Source organism: Pristiophorus japonicus, chromosome 1 (genome assembly GCF_044704955.1).
Source record: "Pristiophorus japonicus isolate sPriJap1 chromosome 1, sPriJap1.hap1, whole genome shotgun sequence".
Classification (NCBI taxonomy): domain Eukaryota; kingdom Metazoa; phylum Chordata; class Chondrichthyes; family Pristiophoridae; genus Pristiophorus; species Pristiophorus japonicus.
Window position 1 is genome coordinate 51,593,957 of NC_091977.1, and position 17,762 is coordinate 51,611,718.

The 17,762-nt window shown below is 43.0% G+C and overlaps 1 protein-coding gene across 3 annotated transcripts in view; it reads left to right on the forward strand.

Moving 5' to 3' along the window:
* Positions 1-9,800: 9,800 nt before the first annotated feature.
* Positions 9,801-17,762, forward strand: part of homer1b (homer scaffold protein 1b) — a 103,710-nt gene continuing 95,748 nt past the window's right edge. For all 3 annotated transcript variants that reach the window (XM_070879747.1, XM_070879748.1, XM_070879749.1), the window contains exon 1: positions 9,801-10,306. Coding sequence is in view for 1 of the 3 variants with exons in the window: in XM_070879748.1 (XP_070735849.1) it covers positions 10,302-10,306 (5 nt within the window). In the remaining 2 variants the exon portion in view is untranslated. The remainder of the gene's footprint in view (positions 10,307-17,762) is intronic.

Consider the following 17,762-nt stretch of genomic DNA (forward strand, 5'->3'; position numbering starts at 1 on the left):
AAAAGCTTCTACAAATATGTGAAGAGAAAAAGATTAGTAAAGACAAACGTAGGTCCCTTGCAGTCGGATTCAGGTGAAATTATAATGGAGAACAAAGAAATGGCAGACCAATTGAACCAATACTTCGGTTCTGTCTTCACGAAGGAAGATACAAATAACCTTCCGAATGTACTAGGGGACAGGGGGTCTAGTGAAAAGGAGGAACTGAAGGATATCCTTATTAGGCGGGAAATTGTGTTAAGGAAATTGATGGGATTGAAGGCAGATAAATCCCCGGAGTCTGCATCCCAGAGTGCTCAAAGAAGTGGCCCTAGAAATAGTGGATGCATTGGTGATCATTTTCCAACAGTCTATCGACTCTGGATCAGTTCCCATGGACTGGAGGGTAGCTAATGTAACACCACTTTTTTAAAAAGGAGGGAGAGAGAAAACGGGTCATTATAGAATGGTTAGCTTGACATCAGTAGTGGGAAAAATGTTGGAATCGATCATGAAGGACGAAATAGCAACACATTTGGAAAGCGGTGACAGGATCGGACCAAGTCAGCATGGATTTATGAAAGGGAAATCATGCTTGATGAATCTTCTGGAATTTTTTGAGGATGTAACTGGTAGAGTGGACAAAGGAGAACCAGTGGATGTGGTGTATTTGAACTTTCAGAAGGCTTTTGACAAGGTCCCGTACAAGAGATTGTTGTGCAAAATCAAAGCACATGGTATTGGGGGTAATATACTGATGTGGATAGGGAACTGGTTGGCAGACAGGAAGCAGAGAGTCGGGGTGAACGGGTCCTTTTCAGAATGGCAGGCAGTGACTCGTGGAGTGCCACAGGGCTCAGTGCTGGGACCCCAGCTCTTTACAATATACATTGACGATTTGGATGAAGGAATAGAGTGTAATATCTCCATGTTTGCAGATGACACTAAACTGGGTGGCGGTGTGAGCTGTGAGGAGGATGCTAAGAGGCTGCAGGGTGATTTGGACAGGTTAGGTGAGTGAGCAAATGCATGGCAGATGCAGTATAATGTAAATAAATGTGAGGTTATCCATTTTGGGGGCAAAAACACGAAGGCAGAATATTATCTGAATGACGGCAGACTAGGAAAAGGGGAGGTGCAATGGTTGATCAGTCACTGAAAGTGGCCATGCAGGTACAGCAGGCGGTAAAGAAGGCAAATGGTATGTTTGCCTTCATAGCTAGGGGATTTGAATATAGAAGCAGGGAAGTCTTACTGCAGTTGTACAGGGTCTTAGTTAGGCCTCACCTGGAATATTGTGTTCAGTTTTGGTCTCCTAGTCTGAGGAAGGACGTTCTTGCTATTGAGGGAGTGCAGCGAAGGTTCACCAGACTGATTCCAGGGATGGCTGGACTGTCATATGAGGAGAGACTGGATCAACTGGGCCTTTATTCACTGGAGTTTAGAAGGATGAGAGGGGATCTCATAGAAACATATAAGATTCTGACGGGACTGGACAGGTTAGATGCGGGAAGAATGTTCTCAATGTTGGGGAAGTCCAGAACCAGGGGACATAGTCTTAGGATAAAGGGTAGGCCATTTAGGACTGAGATGAGGAGAAACTTCTTCCCTGCCGCAGAGAGTTGTTGATGCCAGATCACTGGATATATTCAAGAGGGGGTTAGATATGGCTCTTACGGTTAAGGGGATCAAGGGGTATGGAGAGAAAGCAGGAAAGGGGTACTGAAGGAATGATCAGCCATGATCTTATTGAATAGCGGTGCAGGCTCGAAGGGCCGAATGGCCTACTCCTGCACCTATTTTTCTATGTTTCTATGTTTCTATGTAATTGGGATTAGACTGGATGACCTTTTGTTGGACGGCACAGATATAATGGTAAGTACTGCAGGGAATAGAATACGGCCAGTGTGATCTCCTGGACTAGTTTCAATCACCTGGATGGATCGGAAAAGAATTTTCCCAGATTTTTTCTCCCTAAATTGGCCTGGGTTTTTATCTGGTTTTTGTCTCTCCCAGGAGATCACATGGCTCCGGTTGGGTTTGAGTGTAGAATGTTTCAGTAGAAGGGGTGTCGCAGTTATGTGAGGCAGACTGGTTGGGCTGGGTGTTCTTTGCCTTTCCATCATTGTTCAAAGGTTTATATGTAACCTTTAGGGCTGCTGACCAAGGGTCATGCAGCTCTTTGTCGGCCGGCGCAGACACGATGGGCCGAAATGGCCTCCTTTTCACTGTAAATTTCTATGTTTCTATGTTTCTATGCTACTTGGGCCTCTAAGGACCTCTCATAGGTGGACATAAAAGCTCCCATGGCACTCTTCAAAGAAGAGCTGGGGAATTCTCCAAGTAACCTGGCCAACATTTAATCATCAACCAACTTCACCAAAAATAGATTATCTAGTTACTAATCTCATTGCTGTTTGTGGGACCTTGCTGTGTGCAAATTGGCTGCTTTGTTTGCCTGTATAACAGTGACTGGACTTCAAAAGTACATCATTGGCTGTGAAGTGCTTTGGGACATTCTGAGGATGTGAAAGATGCTATAAATGTATTTGTTATGTATGTCAACATTGTAACTGTGTAAGATTTGCCACCAGAGGGCACAACTGTTGGAGGCCCAAGGGTCACCTGCACACCTCGTGCAAAGGAGTATAAAATGTTGTCTGCCATGCTACTTAGGCCCTCTGGAGTTGTATTAAAGAGAATAAGGTCACATCAGTTTTAGCTCACAGTACTCAGTCTTGTGGAGTTCTTCCATACTTAACAATTGGCGATGAGTAACAGTTTACAAACTTTCACGCGGTCCTGGCTGCCGTTGGTATTTTAGAGAAATTTTAGAGGGTGATGATTGGGAAGCCTTCGTTGAACGTCTCGACCAGTACTTCGTGGCCAACAAGCTGGAAGGGGACGATACAGCGATCAATCACAGGGTGATTCTCCTCACCGTGTGTGGATCCACAATATACGGCCTCATCAAAAATCTGCTAGCACCGGAGAAACCAACGGAGAAGACATATATAGAGTTGTGTACGCTGGTTCGGGAACACCTCAAGCCGAAGAAGAGCGTCTTAATGGTCAGGTATCGCTTCTACACGCTCACCACTGTTCCGAGGGGGAGAAACCAACGGAGAAGACATATACAGAGTTGTGTACACAGGTTCGGGAACACCTCAAGTCGAAGGAGAGCGTCTTAATAGCCAGATATCGCTTCTCCACACACCACCGCTCCGAGGGGCAGGACGTGGCGAGTTATGTCGCCAACCTGAGATACCATGCGGGAACTTGCGAATTTGCTGGATTTTTGGGGGAAATGCTGCAGGACTTTTTTGTGCTTGGCATCGGCCACGAGGTCATTCTTCGCAAACTGCTGTCCGCCGAATCCCTAGACCTGAGCAAGGCCATCACGATAGCCCAGGCATTTATATCCATGAGCGATAATACCAGACAGATATCTTCCCAGCATCGAAGCTCACCGGCAAGTACTGTGCATAAAATAACGTCACTAGCAGGCAGAACTGCATATGGCAGGGCCTACACGTCTGCAGCTGCATGGCCTAGGATGACTCAGAGTCTGCTATCGGGCGTATATGCAAATCCATTAGCACCATATTGGCGCTGCGGGGGTAATCATCGAGCCAATCAATGTCGATTCAAGCACTACGTGTGCAAAGGCTGCAAATCAATGGGGCACCTCCAGCGAACGTGCAAGAGTGCTGCGATTCACCACGTGGCAGAATCGGCAGAGGATGATCAATCCGGCGTGGATCATGCAGAATAAACAAGAGAGGCAACTCAACCCGAGGAAGAAGTTTATTGGGTACGCACCTTCACCACCAAGAGCCCTCTTATGCTGAAATTTAAATTGAACGGTATACCGGTATCAATGGAGTTGGACACTGGGGCGAGTCAGTCAATTATGAGCCAGAAGGCTTTTGAGAAAGTGTGGGGCAACAAGGCACAAAGGTCCAAACTGAGCCTGATTCAGACAAAGCTGCGCATCTACACCAAAGAGCTCATACCAGTCATTGGAAGTGCGGCAGTTAAGGTATCGTACGATGGAGCTGTGCATGATTTATCATTGTGGAATGTACCAGGCGATGGCCCAAAGCTATTCGGCAGAAGCTGGCTGGGAAAGATTCGATGGAACTGGGACGACATCAAAGCACTATCTTCAGTGGATGATGCCTTGTGCACCCAAGTGCTGAGCAAGTTTCCATCGCTATTTGAACCAGGCATCGGCAACTTCACAGGCGCCAAGGTGCAGATCCATTTTGTCCCGGATGCAAGGCTCGTTCATCACAAGGCTCGAGCAGTTCCATATATGATGAGGAAAAAAGTCGAGATCGAACGGGACAGACTTCAACGAGAGGGAATCATATCGCCAGTCGAGTTCAACGAGTGGGCCAGTCCGATTGTTCCAGTGTTGAAAAGCCATGGCACGGTCAGAATCTGCGGAGACTACAAGGTAACGATCAACAGAGTCTCGTTACAGGACCAGTACCCGCTACCCAAGGCGGATGACCTGTTCGCAATGTTAGCAAGGGGAAAGTCATTTACCCAAGTTGGACCTAACCTCTGCCTACATGACACAGGAGCTGGCTGAATCTTCGAAAAGATTGACGTGCATCAACATGCACAAAGGACTGTTTATATACCACAGGTGCCCGTTTGAGATTCACTCAGCTGCTGCCAACTTCCAGAGGAACATGGAGAGTCTGCTGAAATCGGTTCCGCGCACCATTGTGTTTCAAGACGACATCCTGATCACCGGTCATAACACCACCGAACATCTGCACAACCTGGAAGAGGTTTTAAGTCGACTAGGCAGAGTGGCACTCGGGCTGAAACGCTCCAAGTGTGTTTTCCTGGCACCAGAGGTCAGATTTTGGGGGAGAAAGATTGCGGCAGACGGCATCAGACCCACGGACCCAAAGACAGAGACCATCAAGAATGCACCCAGACCACAGAATGTGACGGAGCTGCGTTCATTCCTGGGGCTCCTCAACTATTTTGATAATTTTCTACCCGGGTTAAGCACTTTGCTGGAACCATTGCACATGTTGCTACATAAGGGTGATAACTGGGTTTGGGATAAATCTCAAGAGACAGCCTTTGAGAAGGCCAGAAATCTACTTTGTTCTAATAAATTACTTGTACTGTATGACCCGTGTAAATGATTAATACTAGTTTGTGATGCATCTTCATACGGGGTTGGCTGTGTGTTACAGCAAACCAATTCATCGGGCAAACTTCAACCGGTTGCCTACGCGTCTAGAAGTCTGCCTAAGGCTGAAAGAGCCTACAGTATGTTCGAGAAAGAGGCGTGTATATGGGGTTAAGAAAATGCACCAATACCTATTTGGACTTCGGTTTGAGCTTGAAACCGACCACAAACCACTCATTTTGCTGTTTTCAGAAAGCAAAGGTATAAACACCAATACTTCGTCCCGCATCCAAAGATGGGCACTAACACTGTCCGCCTATGACTATGTTATCTGCCACAGGCCAGGCACAGAGATCTGTGCTGATGCCCTCAGTCAGCTACCATAGCCTAATACCGGAGTAGAAATGATGCAGGCCGCAGACTTGCTTCTGGTCATGGATGCTTTTGAGAGCGAGGGGTCATCCGTCACTGCTCGCCAGATCAGGACCTGGACCAGCCAGGATCCTGTGCTATCACTTGTAAAAAGTTGCATCCTCAATGGGAGCTGGTTGGCCATTCCCGGGGAAATGCTAGATGAAATTAAGCCATTTCACTGATGCAAAGATGAAATGTCCATCCAGTCGGATTGTCTCTTATGGGTTAATTGTGTGGTTTTGCCAAAAAAAGGCAGGGAACCGTTTATATGCAACCTACACAATACCCACCCAGGCATAGTCATGATGAAGGCTATAGCCAGGTCGCATGTTTGGTGGCCCGGCATTGACTCGGACTTAGAGTCATGCATACACCAGTGCAACACGTGCTCACAACTGAGCAATGCACCAAGGGAGGCTCCATTGAGTCTGTGGTCATGGCCCTCCAAACCGTGGTCCAGGATCCACGTAGGTTTTGTGGCCCCTTTCTCGGAAATATGTTTTTAGTTGTAGTGGACGCTTACTCTAAATGGATTGAATGCATAATCATGTCATCCAGCACATCCACTGTCACCATTGAAAGCCTCTGGGCTATGTTCTCCACCCATGGCTTGCCCGATGTCCTTGTCAGTGACAATGGACCGTGTTTCACAAGCTCGGAATTCAACAACGCAATGGCATCAAGCATGTCAGGTCTGCCCCGTTTAAGCCCACATCCAACGGTCAAGAGGAACGGGCAATCCAAATTATCAAGCAGTGCTTGAAACGTGTGACGGAAGGCCCCTTGCAGACCCGCTTATCTCGGGTTCTGCTCAGCTACCGGACGTGACCTCACACGCTCACTGGGGTTCCCCCTGCAGAATTGTTAATGAAGGGAACACTCAAAACCAGGCTCTCCCTAGTCCACCCGGATCTAAATGATCATGTGGAAAACCAGCATCACCGACAAAACATGTACCATGATTGCGCAGCTGTATTGCGTGACATTGATGTTACCGACCCTGTGTTTGTCCTGAATCACGGTCATGGTCCTAAATGGGTTGCTGGCACTGTCTTGGCTAAGGAGGGGAATAGAGTGTCCATAGTCAAACTATTGAATGGACAAATGTGCAGAAAGCATTTGGATCAGACCAAACTGCGGGTCACCGACAACCAGGAACAACCTGAAGAGGACATCACCATCGTCGATACACCAGCACACACCCAACCAGCAATCGACCTCGCTGTCAATCAAGAGGATGAACCTACCATTCCCAACAGTCCTTTCAGACCAGCCGCGCCGCAATGCAGCAGTGGTCCAACCAACTCACCCATGCCAGAGTTTGAACTCAGACGATAAATCAGGGAGCGTAGGGCCCCGGATCATCTCAACTTGTAAATAATTTGTATCAAAGTCTTTCGGGGGGGGGGAGTGATGTTATGTATCTAAACATTGTAACTGTGTAAGACTTGCCACCAGAGGGCGCAACTGTTAGAGGCCCGAGCGTCACCTGCACAACTTGTGCAAGGGAGTATAATAGGTTGTCTGCCATGCTGCTTAGACACTCTGGAGTTGCATTAAAGAGACTAAGGTCACATCAGTTTTAGCTCACAGTACTCAGTCTTGTGGAGTTCTTCCATACTTAACACTATTTTTCTTCGATAATGGATGTTTGACAACTCTGATTTCAAAGGTCATTGAACTGGATAAATACTAGGGAATTCTCCCAGAGCTGTTGTGCTGGAAGGGGATCTGAACTCTGCAGCAGAACTGAGATTTTCATCATCAACATACACGGTTGCATCTGGAGCATCTATCAAGAGATAAATCTGGCTGATTCATCCAAAAAGCCAGTCATTTAGATGAAGTGTCAGTATCAGATTTGTTTCTTGATAATATGCCCTTAAAGTGTATTTTAACTCCTTATGGAATAAAATTAGCATTTTGTTGTTTTTGAAGTATTGTGCAGACTCAGCATCTTTCTGTCTCAAGGTGGCTTCTGTGAATTAATTATAAATAAATCTGAAGGTTTAGCCAATGTAAATTGGTCTGGTGACATGGTATTTCCTGCCTTTTGGGAGAGACAAGGAATGTGGCGGGAACTCACTTAATCTTCAATGAACAAGATAATGCAATTCTGGGATAATTAATAAACCCATACATAGTATGGGTTTCCAATCATTGGAGATGCGGTCTGTTAGAAAATAAATCAGCTTTTGCCTTGAACAGCAGAGTGTTTGGAAAAAGCCCGAACTATAACAAAAGAATCATCATCATAGGCAGTCCCTCGAAACGAGCATGACTTGCTTCCACGCCAAAAATGGATGAGTTCACAGGTGTTTCAATGAAGGACCTAATATTCCAGGTCCTGAACTACATATTGAAGGGTAGAAGATGCCTGTGCGTGGATTTTTTTAATGTATGGTGGCCATTACACACCAGCCACCACATGGGCTTGACAGAGCTAGGTCTTGGTCCAGTGGCAAGGATTAACCAAGATGACTGGAGACCTGCTCTGCTGTATGGGCCTAGTGCGCACACATATCGCAGTGAGGGCTGACCCGTGCTGCTGCTCGGCCCTCACCTCTTCTGGGCCCCAAACTTGTGCCTCTCCTGGGTCCCGATCACATCCCTCTACAATCTCTCGCCGCTCCTTCGCCCCGACCTCGCCGCTCCTGCTGTATCTGCCCACGCTCCAATCACCAATCACGTAAAGAATTATGAGCCAAATGGCCACATGGCATGAAAAAATAAAATAGTCAAGACAATATTTGTCACTTTCAAATGGGCACAGTTTTGTAACTGAACCCAGTGTTAAAGTCTTGACCATGCTGGTAAGGCTTCATTCATGTAGATGAGACCAATCTTCTATACTTTGCTACCTCTTGACATACAGTTGGTCTTGCAAGTAAGCTTGCAATTTTCAAACAGGAGCATCAGACATTGTGAAATTACAACAGTATAATAAAACACATTAAGGAAACAGCATATTTTGTTGTATTTTTTTTTAGTTAAAATGTAATTAAACACTTAAAAAAGGACATAGATTCTTTGTTGACCAGTCAACAATATTACACATTATAAGTTACCTTTCAATACATTAATATGCATTAATATATTAATTATTGAATTTAACAGGATTTTTTTGATTAAAATACATTTTCCATAACACAAATTTATGCTTTACAATGAGAAGCCAATGATGGAAAGATAAAATATTAGGTTTCAGTTCATGAAAATAAAAGTTTTGATTATTAATAATTTTCTTTACATGTAATTTTTTTTACACAATCAGGTAAAATATATTACGTCTGGAATGTGGATTGAAAATAAATGCTAAAAAGCCAAAGATAGGTCGCAATCACAAAGAAAGCATTTGAAGATAGCGGTCAAGAGAATTTCAGAGAAGTGAAAATTGGACTAGATCACTAAAAAGGAAAATGGCGCATTTTAATTATGATGCAACAAACATATGTTGAAAATTAATTGGACAAGAAGAATGCCTAACAAGAGATTTTGAAATAGCACTACAAATGAGTCTGATTACGAGAAAAGCAATTTATTGTGTGTAGAATTATTTGGAAGTTACAAGGCTTGTCAATGTCTGGAAAAATTGAAGATGATAAATCAAGAGTCGGGCAAAGAACATGCTGGATGGTGTGAATGAATGGGTAGGTATAACATCAGAGGTTGATGGAAAGGAGATCAGAAACACAAGAGTGAGAAAAAAAAACATTGATATGCAAGGATATAACAGAGTACACATCCGATTTGTTTTGTAAAGGTTAGCAGTAAATTGTGACGAAAGTTACTAGAGATAATACATTTTGAAACAGTATTTTATCTACTGTTTATGGGAATTAAAGTTGTTGTCAATTACATGAGATCTAGGAGAAGCCAATGTTGTCTGGTCACCATTGCACATTCTAATGTTCCCTGTTCACAAATTGGAGAGCTTTATGAGTAGCTGAAAACACCCTTGGTTCTATATTTGAAACTCCTTGCCAACGTCCTAACATCCTGTTGTGCTGCCTAAACCATTGTGGATGTGATGGTGGGTGGCTCTTCGACCAAACTAGGGCATTGTAAATTACAGGATGCTGTGGGTATAATTAGAAGAAAGTGTGGGGAGCAGGCCTAACGTCACCGAGTAATTGCTATGCTTTGACGTCAGCTGCGAGCCGGAACGAGGCGGGCAGGTGGGGGTGACTGACGGCGCGACGGCGTGACGCGCTGACGTTTATTTAAAGGTCCGGCGCACGGAGGATGGCTGGGCAGAAGTGCTGGAGTGTGATGGAGTGAGTGGGGACTGGCGCGGCGTGGAGCGGAGCGAGGCTGGGCTGACAAAGGAATGGAATGCAGCGCTCGGAACGCCGTGTGATTGGAATCTTGACCCGGCTAGTGCGGCAGCCTCGCGCCCTCTTTTCTTCGCCAGCCGCTGGCCGTAATCGACGACCACTATCCTCCCTCCTCCCCCTTTCCCCAACCCTCTCACACCCTCCTCCTCCTCCACCACCACCTCCTCCAGGCACCCAAGACCGAAGGCTTTCCGCAGGACTTAACGAGCGCCGCGGGTCCGCATCTCTCGCTCTTTTCTGGTGCGCGCGGGGGAAATGACATTAATGACTGTGTGATGTCTTTTTCTGAGCTGGAATAGTGAGCCTGGATCTCGGCATCATCTCCATCCTTTTTAACGCAATAAAACCAGGAGCATTCCCAGCAGACAGAGAGAGAGAGAGAATCGGCGTGTCTTCAGCAGGTGGAAAAAATGGGGTGAGACATTCGTTGTTTAATGTGGGTTTTTTTTTAAACGAAAAAACGACACTCTGCACCCACGCTGGGGCGAGTCAGTCCAGTTTCCCACCCCACTCCCGTTCAGTATGTAATGTTGCTTTCAGGTTAATGTTGGGTCGCTGACGCAGGTGTTTCGGGCGCTTGACACTTCTGTGGCTATGGACGAGGATCAGTTACAAAACCTTCTCAAACTGATAGCTGCATTCCCCTGTAAATTCATACAGTTTTAAATATATGTTATATATAGATGATCCACAACCTTGCCTACCAAAGGCAAAGTCAGAGAAGCAACGAGGGTTGTCTGGCGGCGTCAATCCTGCGAAGTCATAGCGCGCATTTAAGATGTAACGTTAAAATAATTTTAAGTTGGAAAATTAGCTCGGGTTTGCCGTGGTGACCGGAGAAACTTTGAACACAGCAATCCCGTAATTTGATAACGCCTGAATTACCCCCTGAAATTGTGACCATATACAGTGTGAGGACACGGAGCTCTTTAAAACTTGTGTGTTCTAAGTATTCGCCGCACTGAAACAAGTGTGTATATATTGGGAGTGCTAACCGTTTCTTTAAAAAAAATAGCGGACGTATAATTAAACTATGGCGAATATTTGAAGTTAAAATATTTTGTTTAAACCGAACCTAAATATCAAAATATTTAACGAAAAAATAAAGGTAAAAATTATTAAATCCCAAATCATCATACTTTTGAGGACCTTCTGTTGTTTCAGACTCTGGGATCCTACATGGCAAAATCAACTAGACTCTTCCGATCTTCATTATGCAGTAACTGTCAAGCAGCATTATGAATGTAGCTAGTCAGTATATTTATGTCTTCCTTTCTTACATTTCATATTTTTCAAAAGGAAGCATTTTCCAAAACACTTTTTTATAACTTTAATTTTCAGTCAGTGGTGAAAAGATAGTGGGGCATTTTGTGATTCAATAATATTTGGCCTTAGTGTTTTGATTTTCTAAATGTATAAATTCTTAGAAGGAAAACTTTTTTAATGGTATTTAAAAGTGTTTTATCACCTGGTATCGTAAGTGATTTGTTGTCAAAACCAAATTGGACTACTTTTTAAAATATTATTTGATCATAATTTGAGTATATTCACCTTTTTGGTGTGTTTAGAGTTCAAATTCTGCACGAACTTTAGGTTGGTAGCTCTGGACTAGGTTTTATGACTAATTTCTGAAACTTGAAAGTCAAAATAGAGGAAACATTCAGACAAGGAGCATGACTTCTGAAATGAATGTGCATGTGTAGGTATTCCAGATGTTTTAACCTCGAAATTCTTGTGGTCATTCTGTGGTGTCACTGCACCAGTTGTTAATGTTAACTGTTATTTGTTATAACAAATCACTCTGATGGTCTTGTAACTTTTGAAGTGGTTTATTTTTCTTAACATTACATAGTTACAACTACTGTTGAAGTTTTTTGTTTGCTGTCTACAGTAGTGATAAATGCACTTTGGTGAGGTGAGCATGAATTAAATCAAAACTTCACTTGTGAATTATGAAGCTCTTCTGCAGTTTGCCAATGAATGGTCTATTCAAATTATATTTGAGAATAGTTTAATGGTTATGGGTGGACTTCTATCTCTTTCCAGAAGCCTGTGTCACCATCTTAAAAGTTTTCTTATTGAGAGCAGACTATATTTTTGAGCTCACCATCAAAATGGAAAAATTTCCAATGTTGAATTTAAGAAGATTTTCGGTCTGATGAAAACATTTTTCAGATTTGTGTTTTTTTTTGTATCATGTACAATTTATTTTCCTTATTTTGTAAGATTGGTAATCTTATGTTTTCTGTGGAGCTAAAACCAAGCTGCTTTATGCAGTGGAGGAATGCATTTTATTGGCTAGATGGTCTAAATTTTGCCTCTGCTTGCATTATAATTAATCCAAGCATCTTGCGCTAAGACTTTCAGCATTACCTAGTCAAATGCTTGTGGTCACTACAGGTTAGATGGGTTTTATCTTCTCAAATTTTGGCCAACATGTTTGTGAATTTACTAAATGATTGTACATAGTGGCATTAGTCCCATAGATGTATTTGGGTGATGGAGGAAGGAGACAGTAGTTCAACTCTGTCCCTTAAACTATATAATGAGATGACTGCTGTGCTACTTTTTCAATATGCTTGAAGTAGGGAGGCTGTTATTGGTAACTCTTCTCTCCAGTGTTTTCAGTGCACCCCACATCTTCTGGTCATCTAGATTTATGTGCATTCCATTTGTGTTATCCATGTTGTCCTCTTGGACAGTAGCTTCCATAAAGCTGCCACTTTCCATCAAAATCAATCTGCTCCCCCACTGAGGGAAACCACTCAACAGCTGAGAACTCCTTGAGAAATGAAGAAAAAAAATTGCAAACTTAAATCTGAAATGTAAACAGAAAATGCATGGCAAGTCTGTATGCTGATGAAAAGTATTACACACTTCAAGTCTAGCTCCTTCAGGGCTGTAAGATATGCAAGTTATTTATCCAGGGGATTGCTGATCTTCCTGTTTTCAGGTCTGAAACATTAACTTGTATTTTCTCTTCAGGTATTAGCAGGTGCATTTCCAAGATTTTCTGTTTTTATTTATGATGCGATCTCCTTTGTAGTCCCACATGATGCTACCTAATTATTAAATACATAAGACTTAAAACAACTGCAGTCAAATAGGTCGATTTAATAATTCAAATGAAATATATCCATCATCATCATAGGCAGTCCCTCGGAATCAAGGAGGACTTGCTTCCACTCTTGAAATGAGTTCTTAGGTGGCTGAACAATCCAATCCGAGAACCACAGTCTCTCTCAGGTGGGACAGATAATCATTGAGGGAAGCGGTGGGTGGGACTGGTTTGCCACGCGCTCTTTCCGCTGCCTGTGCTTGATTTCTGCATGCTCTCGGTGATGAGACTCTAGGTGCTCAGCGCCCTCCCGGATGCACTTCCTCCACTTAGGGCAGTCGTTGGCCAGGGATTGACTCCCAGGTGTCTGGGGATGTTGCACTTTATCAAGGAGGCTTTGAGGGTGTCGTTGTAACGTTTCCTCTGCCCACCTTTGACCCACCAGTGTGCCAGTGCAGCCTTCGGCCACCTGAGGAAAAGTGTGTTTGAAGAGCAGGCCCCCATATTGCCACCAAGCTCATGATCTACAGGGCTGCAGTAATACCTGCCCTCCTGTATGACTCAGACATGGACCATGTACAGTAGACACCTCAAGTCGCTGGAAAAATATCACCAACAATGTCTCCAAGATCCTACAAATCTCCTGGGAGGACAGACGCACCAACATTAGCGTCCTCGACCAGGTTAACATTCACAGCATTGAAGCACTGACCACACTTGATCAGCTCCGCTGGGCAGGCCATGTTGTTCGCATGCCTGACACAAGACTCCCAAAGCAAGCGCTCTACTAGGAATGAAATATATATGTATGTAGGCAGTTGCAATTTTTCTTGTGGAAGGTACAAGACCCAAGGTGACGATGTTTATAATGCATGTTATTTTAAAGAATATATTTTGTGCAGAGTTTTGTGTTTTCCTTATAATTGGTTAATATGTCTGCAAGTGTTAACTGCACAAGTCAGGTTGTTACTAAAGAAGCAATGAGCAACACACATGTTTTGCCGTTTAACTATTTTGCTTGCTGCAGCAGAATTGTTTTTGTCTCATTGCAACTAAGTCACCATATTCTGCAGTGCCTAATTGAAGAACTCATCTCCAGTACATCAACTTGTCTGTTTGTTTCTGGTCGGTAGAGGCTAATCCCCAACAGGCTGTGATCTCGGTGTTCCTGTAGCTTTTTACTTATTAAATATAGTGCTTTTAAAATCTAGTGCTTTAAAGGAAATTGTTTAAAGCTCCTGAAACAGACATTCAAATTTGTCACTTGGATTGATCACAAAATCAACTACTTGAGTGTTTAACTGAAACTTCCCCTGTACATTTAGTATATTCAGTATTTAAGGTGGTTAAAGTACAGTAACTTGTTCCCTGAGTACAAATTTAATATGGAGACCAATAATGTACAGTGATCACAATTTCTAAAATGGAATGTAGATTCCTTTCAAGCATTCCCTTTATTGTACAGTGCACTGCGACAGACAATAGACTAAATATCAGGGTGGAGTTACTTTCTTTATATAATTTGTATAGTAAATCATTATGGTAAAATGAAAAGCTTTAACCGTCAAATATTTAATTTGATACCATTTTATGCAGTGGTAGATTGAACATCCCTAACTAAAGATCTTTGTTTCATTGTAATCTAAATACAACCTTAATCTTCTTTCTTTTTAAACTGATCTTTGCATGTTGTAATCCCCACAGTCTTTCCATTGTTAACCTAATCTTTATCTAAGACTACTTACTGTATTTTCTAATTCAAGTTTTATTGTATTGTATAATGAGGGCAGAAAATATATTTCTTGTCACTCCTTTTTTTTTTAATGAGGTAATCTATCATTACTTAATTCAGAGGGTTTGGTTGGTGCTTGAGCTACTGTAGTAATACTGCTGTGGGAATATGAAAAAGAGCTTAAACTTGAAAACTTATGAACACTGTATCCACCTTAATTGCTGCCCTGTAGCTGAAATTGCACCCACTCACTCACCGTACAGTCAATAAAATACACTGAAACACACAACAGCTCTACTGATTCCCTTCCCCTGTCTAGCATTTTTTTCCCCATGGTTATTTTCTCATTATTTCTACTTCAATAATTTTTTGTCTCTGCAGTTCATAATGCAGTGGTCTTTTTCTGCTATTCCGAAACCAACAAAAATTTCCATTTATATCGCACCATTCAACATAATAAAGCGTACCAAGGCACTTCACAAGCTATTGTCACATTATCGAGCCACATAAAGAATGATTAGGATGGGTATGAGGTCGTTTTTAAGGAGTGCTTTAAAGGAAAACAGAGGGGTTTAGGGAGGGAATTATATCCTATATGCATTTATTATTTTGTTTGTGAATATTTTGCTGTGTTCATTGTTATCCTAGTAAGCGAATAACTCATCTACCACATTTTATTCACTTACCAGGTGCTCTTGTGAATGAATGGCCACAAATATTACCAATGTGAATCTACACCCTCAGTGACATCATCCAAAAAAAGTCAGACTCCACCTGTATGCTGAGGACACCCAGTTCTACCTCACCACCACCTCACTCGACTTCTCCACTGCCACTGATTTGTCATGTTGCTTGTCTGACATCAGTATTTGATGAGCAGAAATTTCCTCCAATTAAATATTGGAAGGATCAAAGTCATTGTCTTCAGTCACTGCCACAAACTCTGTACCCTCGGCACCGACTCCATCCCTGGCTGTCCCCCTCCCTGGCCACTGTCTGAGGCTGAACCGGACTGTTCGCAACCTCGGTATCCTATTTGATCCTGAGCTGAGTTCTGACCCCATGTTCTCTCCATCACCAAAACTGCCTACTTCCACCTCTGTAATATCGCCCATCTCCGCCCCTACTTCAGCTCATTTGCTGAAACCTTCATCCATGCCTTTATTACTTTCAGACTTGAGTATTCCATTGCTCTCCTAGCCAATCTCCCACCTTCACAAACTTGAGCGTATGCAAACGTGCGGCAAGTCCCGTTCACCAATCACCCCTGTGCGTGCTGATCAACATTAGCTCCTGGTTCGCATTGCCACAATTTAAAAATTCTCATTCTTGCCTTCAAATCCCTCCATGGCATCACCCCTCCCTATCTCTAACTTCTTCCAGCCCTACAATTCCCCCACCCCCTCCCCAAGATCTCTGTGCTCTTGTGCATCCTCCATTTTCATCACTCCACTATTGGTGACCATGCCTTCAGCTGCTTCGGCCCTAAGCTCTGGAATTCCCTCCCTAAAGTACTCTGCCTCTCTACCTCTCTTTTTTTTCTTAAAGTCACTCCTTAAAACCTAATTCTTCGACCAAGCTTTTGGCCACCTGTCCCAACATCTCTTCTTCTGGCTCGGAGTCAAATTTTGTCTGAACGCTCCTGTGAAGTGCATTTGGGTGTTTTTACTATGTTGATGGAGCTGTAAATACAGGTGGTTGTTGTTTTACATTTATTGTTTAAGTTGGATTTCACACCCAAATTAGACCACCGTTCAAGCTGATGTGAAGTGGTTTCAGTTTTGCGCTGATTAAAATATATGGTATAACTACCCTATGGATTAATATTATTGCACTGTGCTACTATTGGGAAGTTCAGTAATCTTTGTGGTAGGTTATGCAAAGCATAGAATTGGGCATGAATATCATGTTTGGAAAATGGCTTCCTTTTAATGATAATTTCTCCTTTAATTGAAAGTGCAAAAAAATTCTTATTAAAACTTACAATGTAATTCATTACAGCATCAAAACACATTCATGCATCGGGTTGACTCCTTGCTGTAAGCACTTCGTTTCCTGGACGTTGTCATTTTGTGTGCTTTTCATAGCCTCCGCAAAAGCATATTACTAACTATTATAGAATCATAGAATGATTACAGCATGGAAGAAGGCCATTCGGCCCATCGAGGCTGTGCTGACTCTCGGCTTGTCCCACTCCCCTGTCCTTTCCCTGTAGGCCTGCAATTATTTTCCAGATACTTATCCAACTCCCTTTTGAAACATAAGATTGATTCTGCCTCCACCACCCTTTCAGGCAGTGCATTCCAGATCTTAACCACTCACTGCGTAAAAAGATTTTTCTTACGTCACCTTTGTTTTTTTTGCCAATTACCTTAAATCTGTGTCCTCTGGTTCTCGACCCTTCCGCCAATGAGAACAGTTTCTCTCTATCTATTCTGTCCAGACCCCTCATGATTTTGAACACCTCTATCAAATCTCCTCTCAATCTTCTCTGCTCCAAGGCAAATAACCCCAGCTTCTCCAGTCTATCAGCGTAACTGATGTCCCTCATTCCTGGAATCATTCTCGTAAATCTTTTCTGTACCTTCTCTAAGGCCTTCACATCCTTCCGAAAGTGTGATGCCCAGAATTGGACACAGTACTCCAGTTAGGGCCGAACCAGTATTTTATACAAGTTCTTCATAATTTCCACACATTTGTACTCTGCACCTTATGAAGTCCAGGATCCCATAAGCCTTTTTAACTGCTTTCTCAACCTGCCCTGCCATCTTCAACAATTTATACACACATACCTCTAGGTCTCTGTTCGTGTACCCCCTTTAGGATTGTACTATTTAGTTTATATGTCCTTTCCTCATTCTTTCTACCAAAATATATCACTTTGCACTTTTCTGCGTTAAATTATATCTGCCCATTTCACCAGCCTGTTCGTCTTCCTGAAGACGATCACACTCTCCTCCTCACTGTTCACTATACTTCCAAGTTTTGTGTCATCTGCAAATTTTGAAATTATGCCCTGTACACCCATGTCCAAGTCATTAATATATATATATATCAAGAAAAGCAGTGGCCCTAGAACTG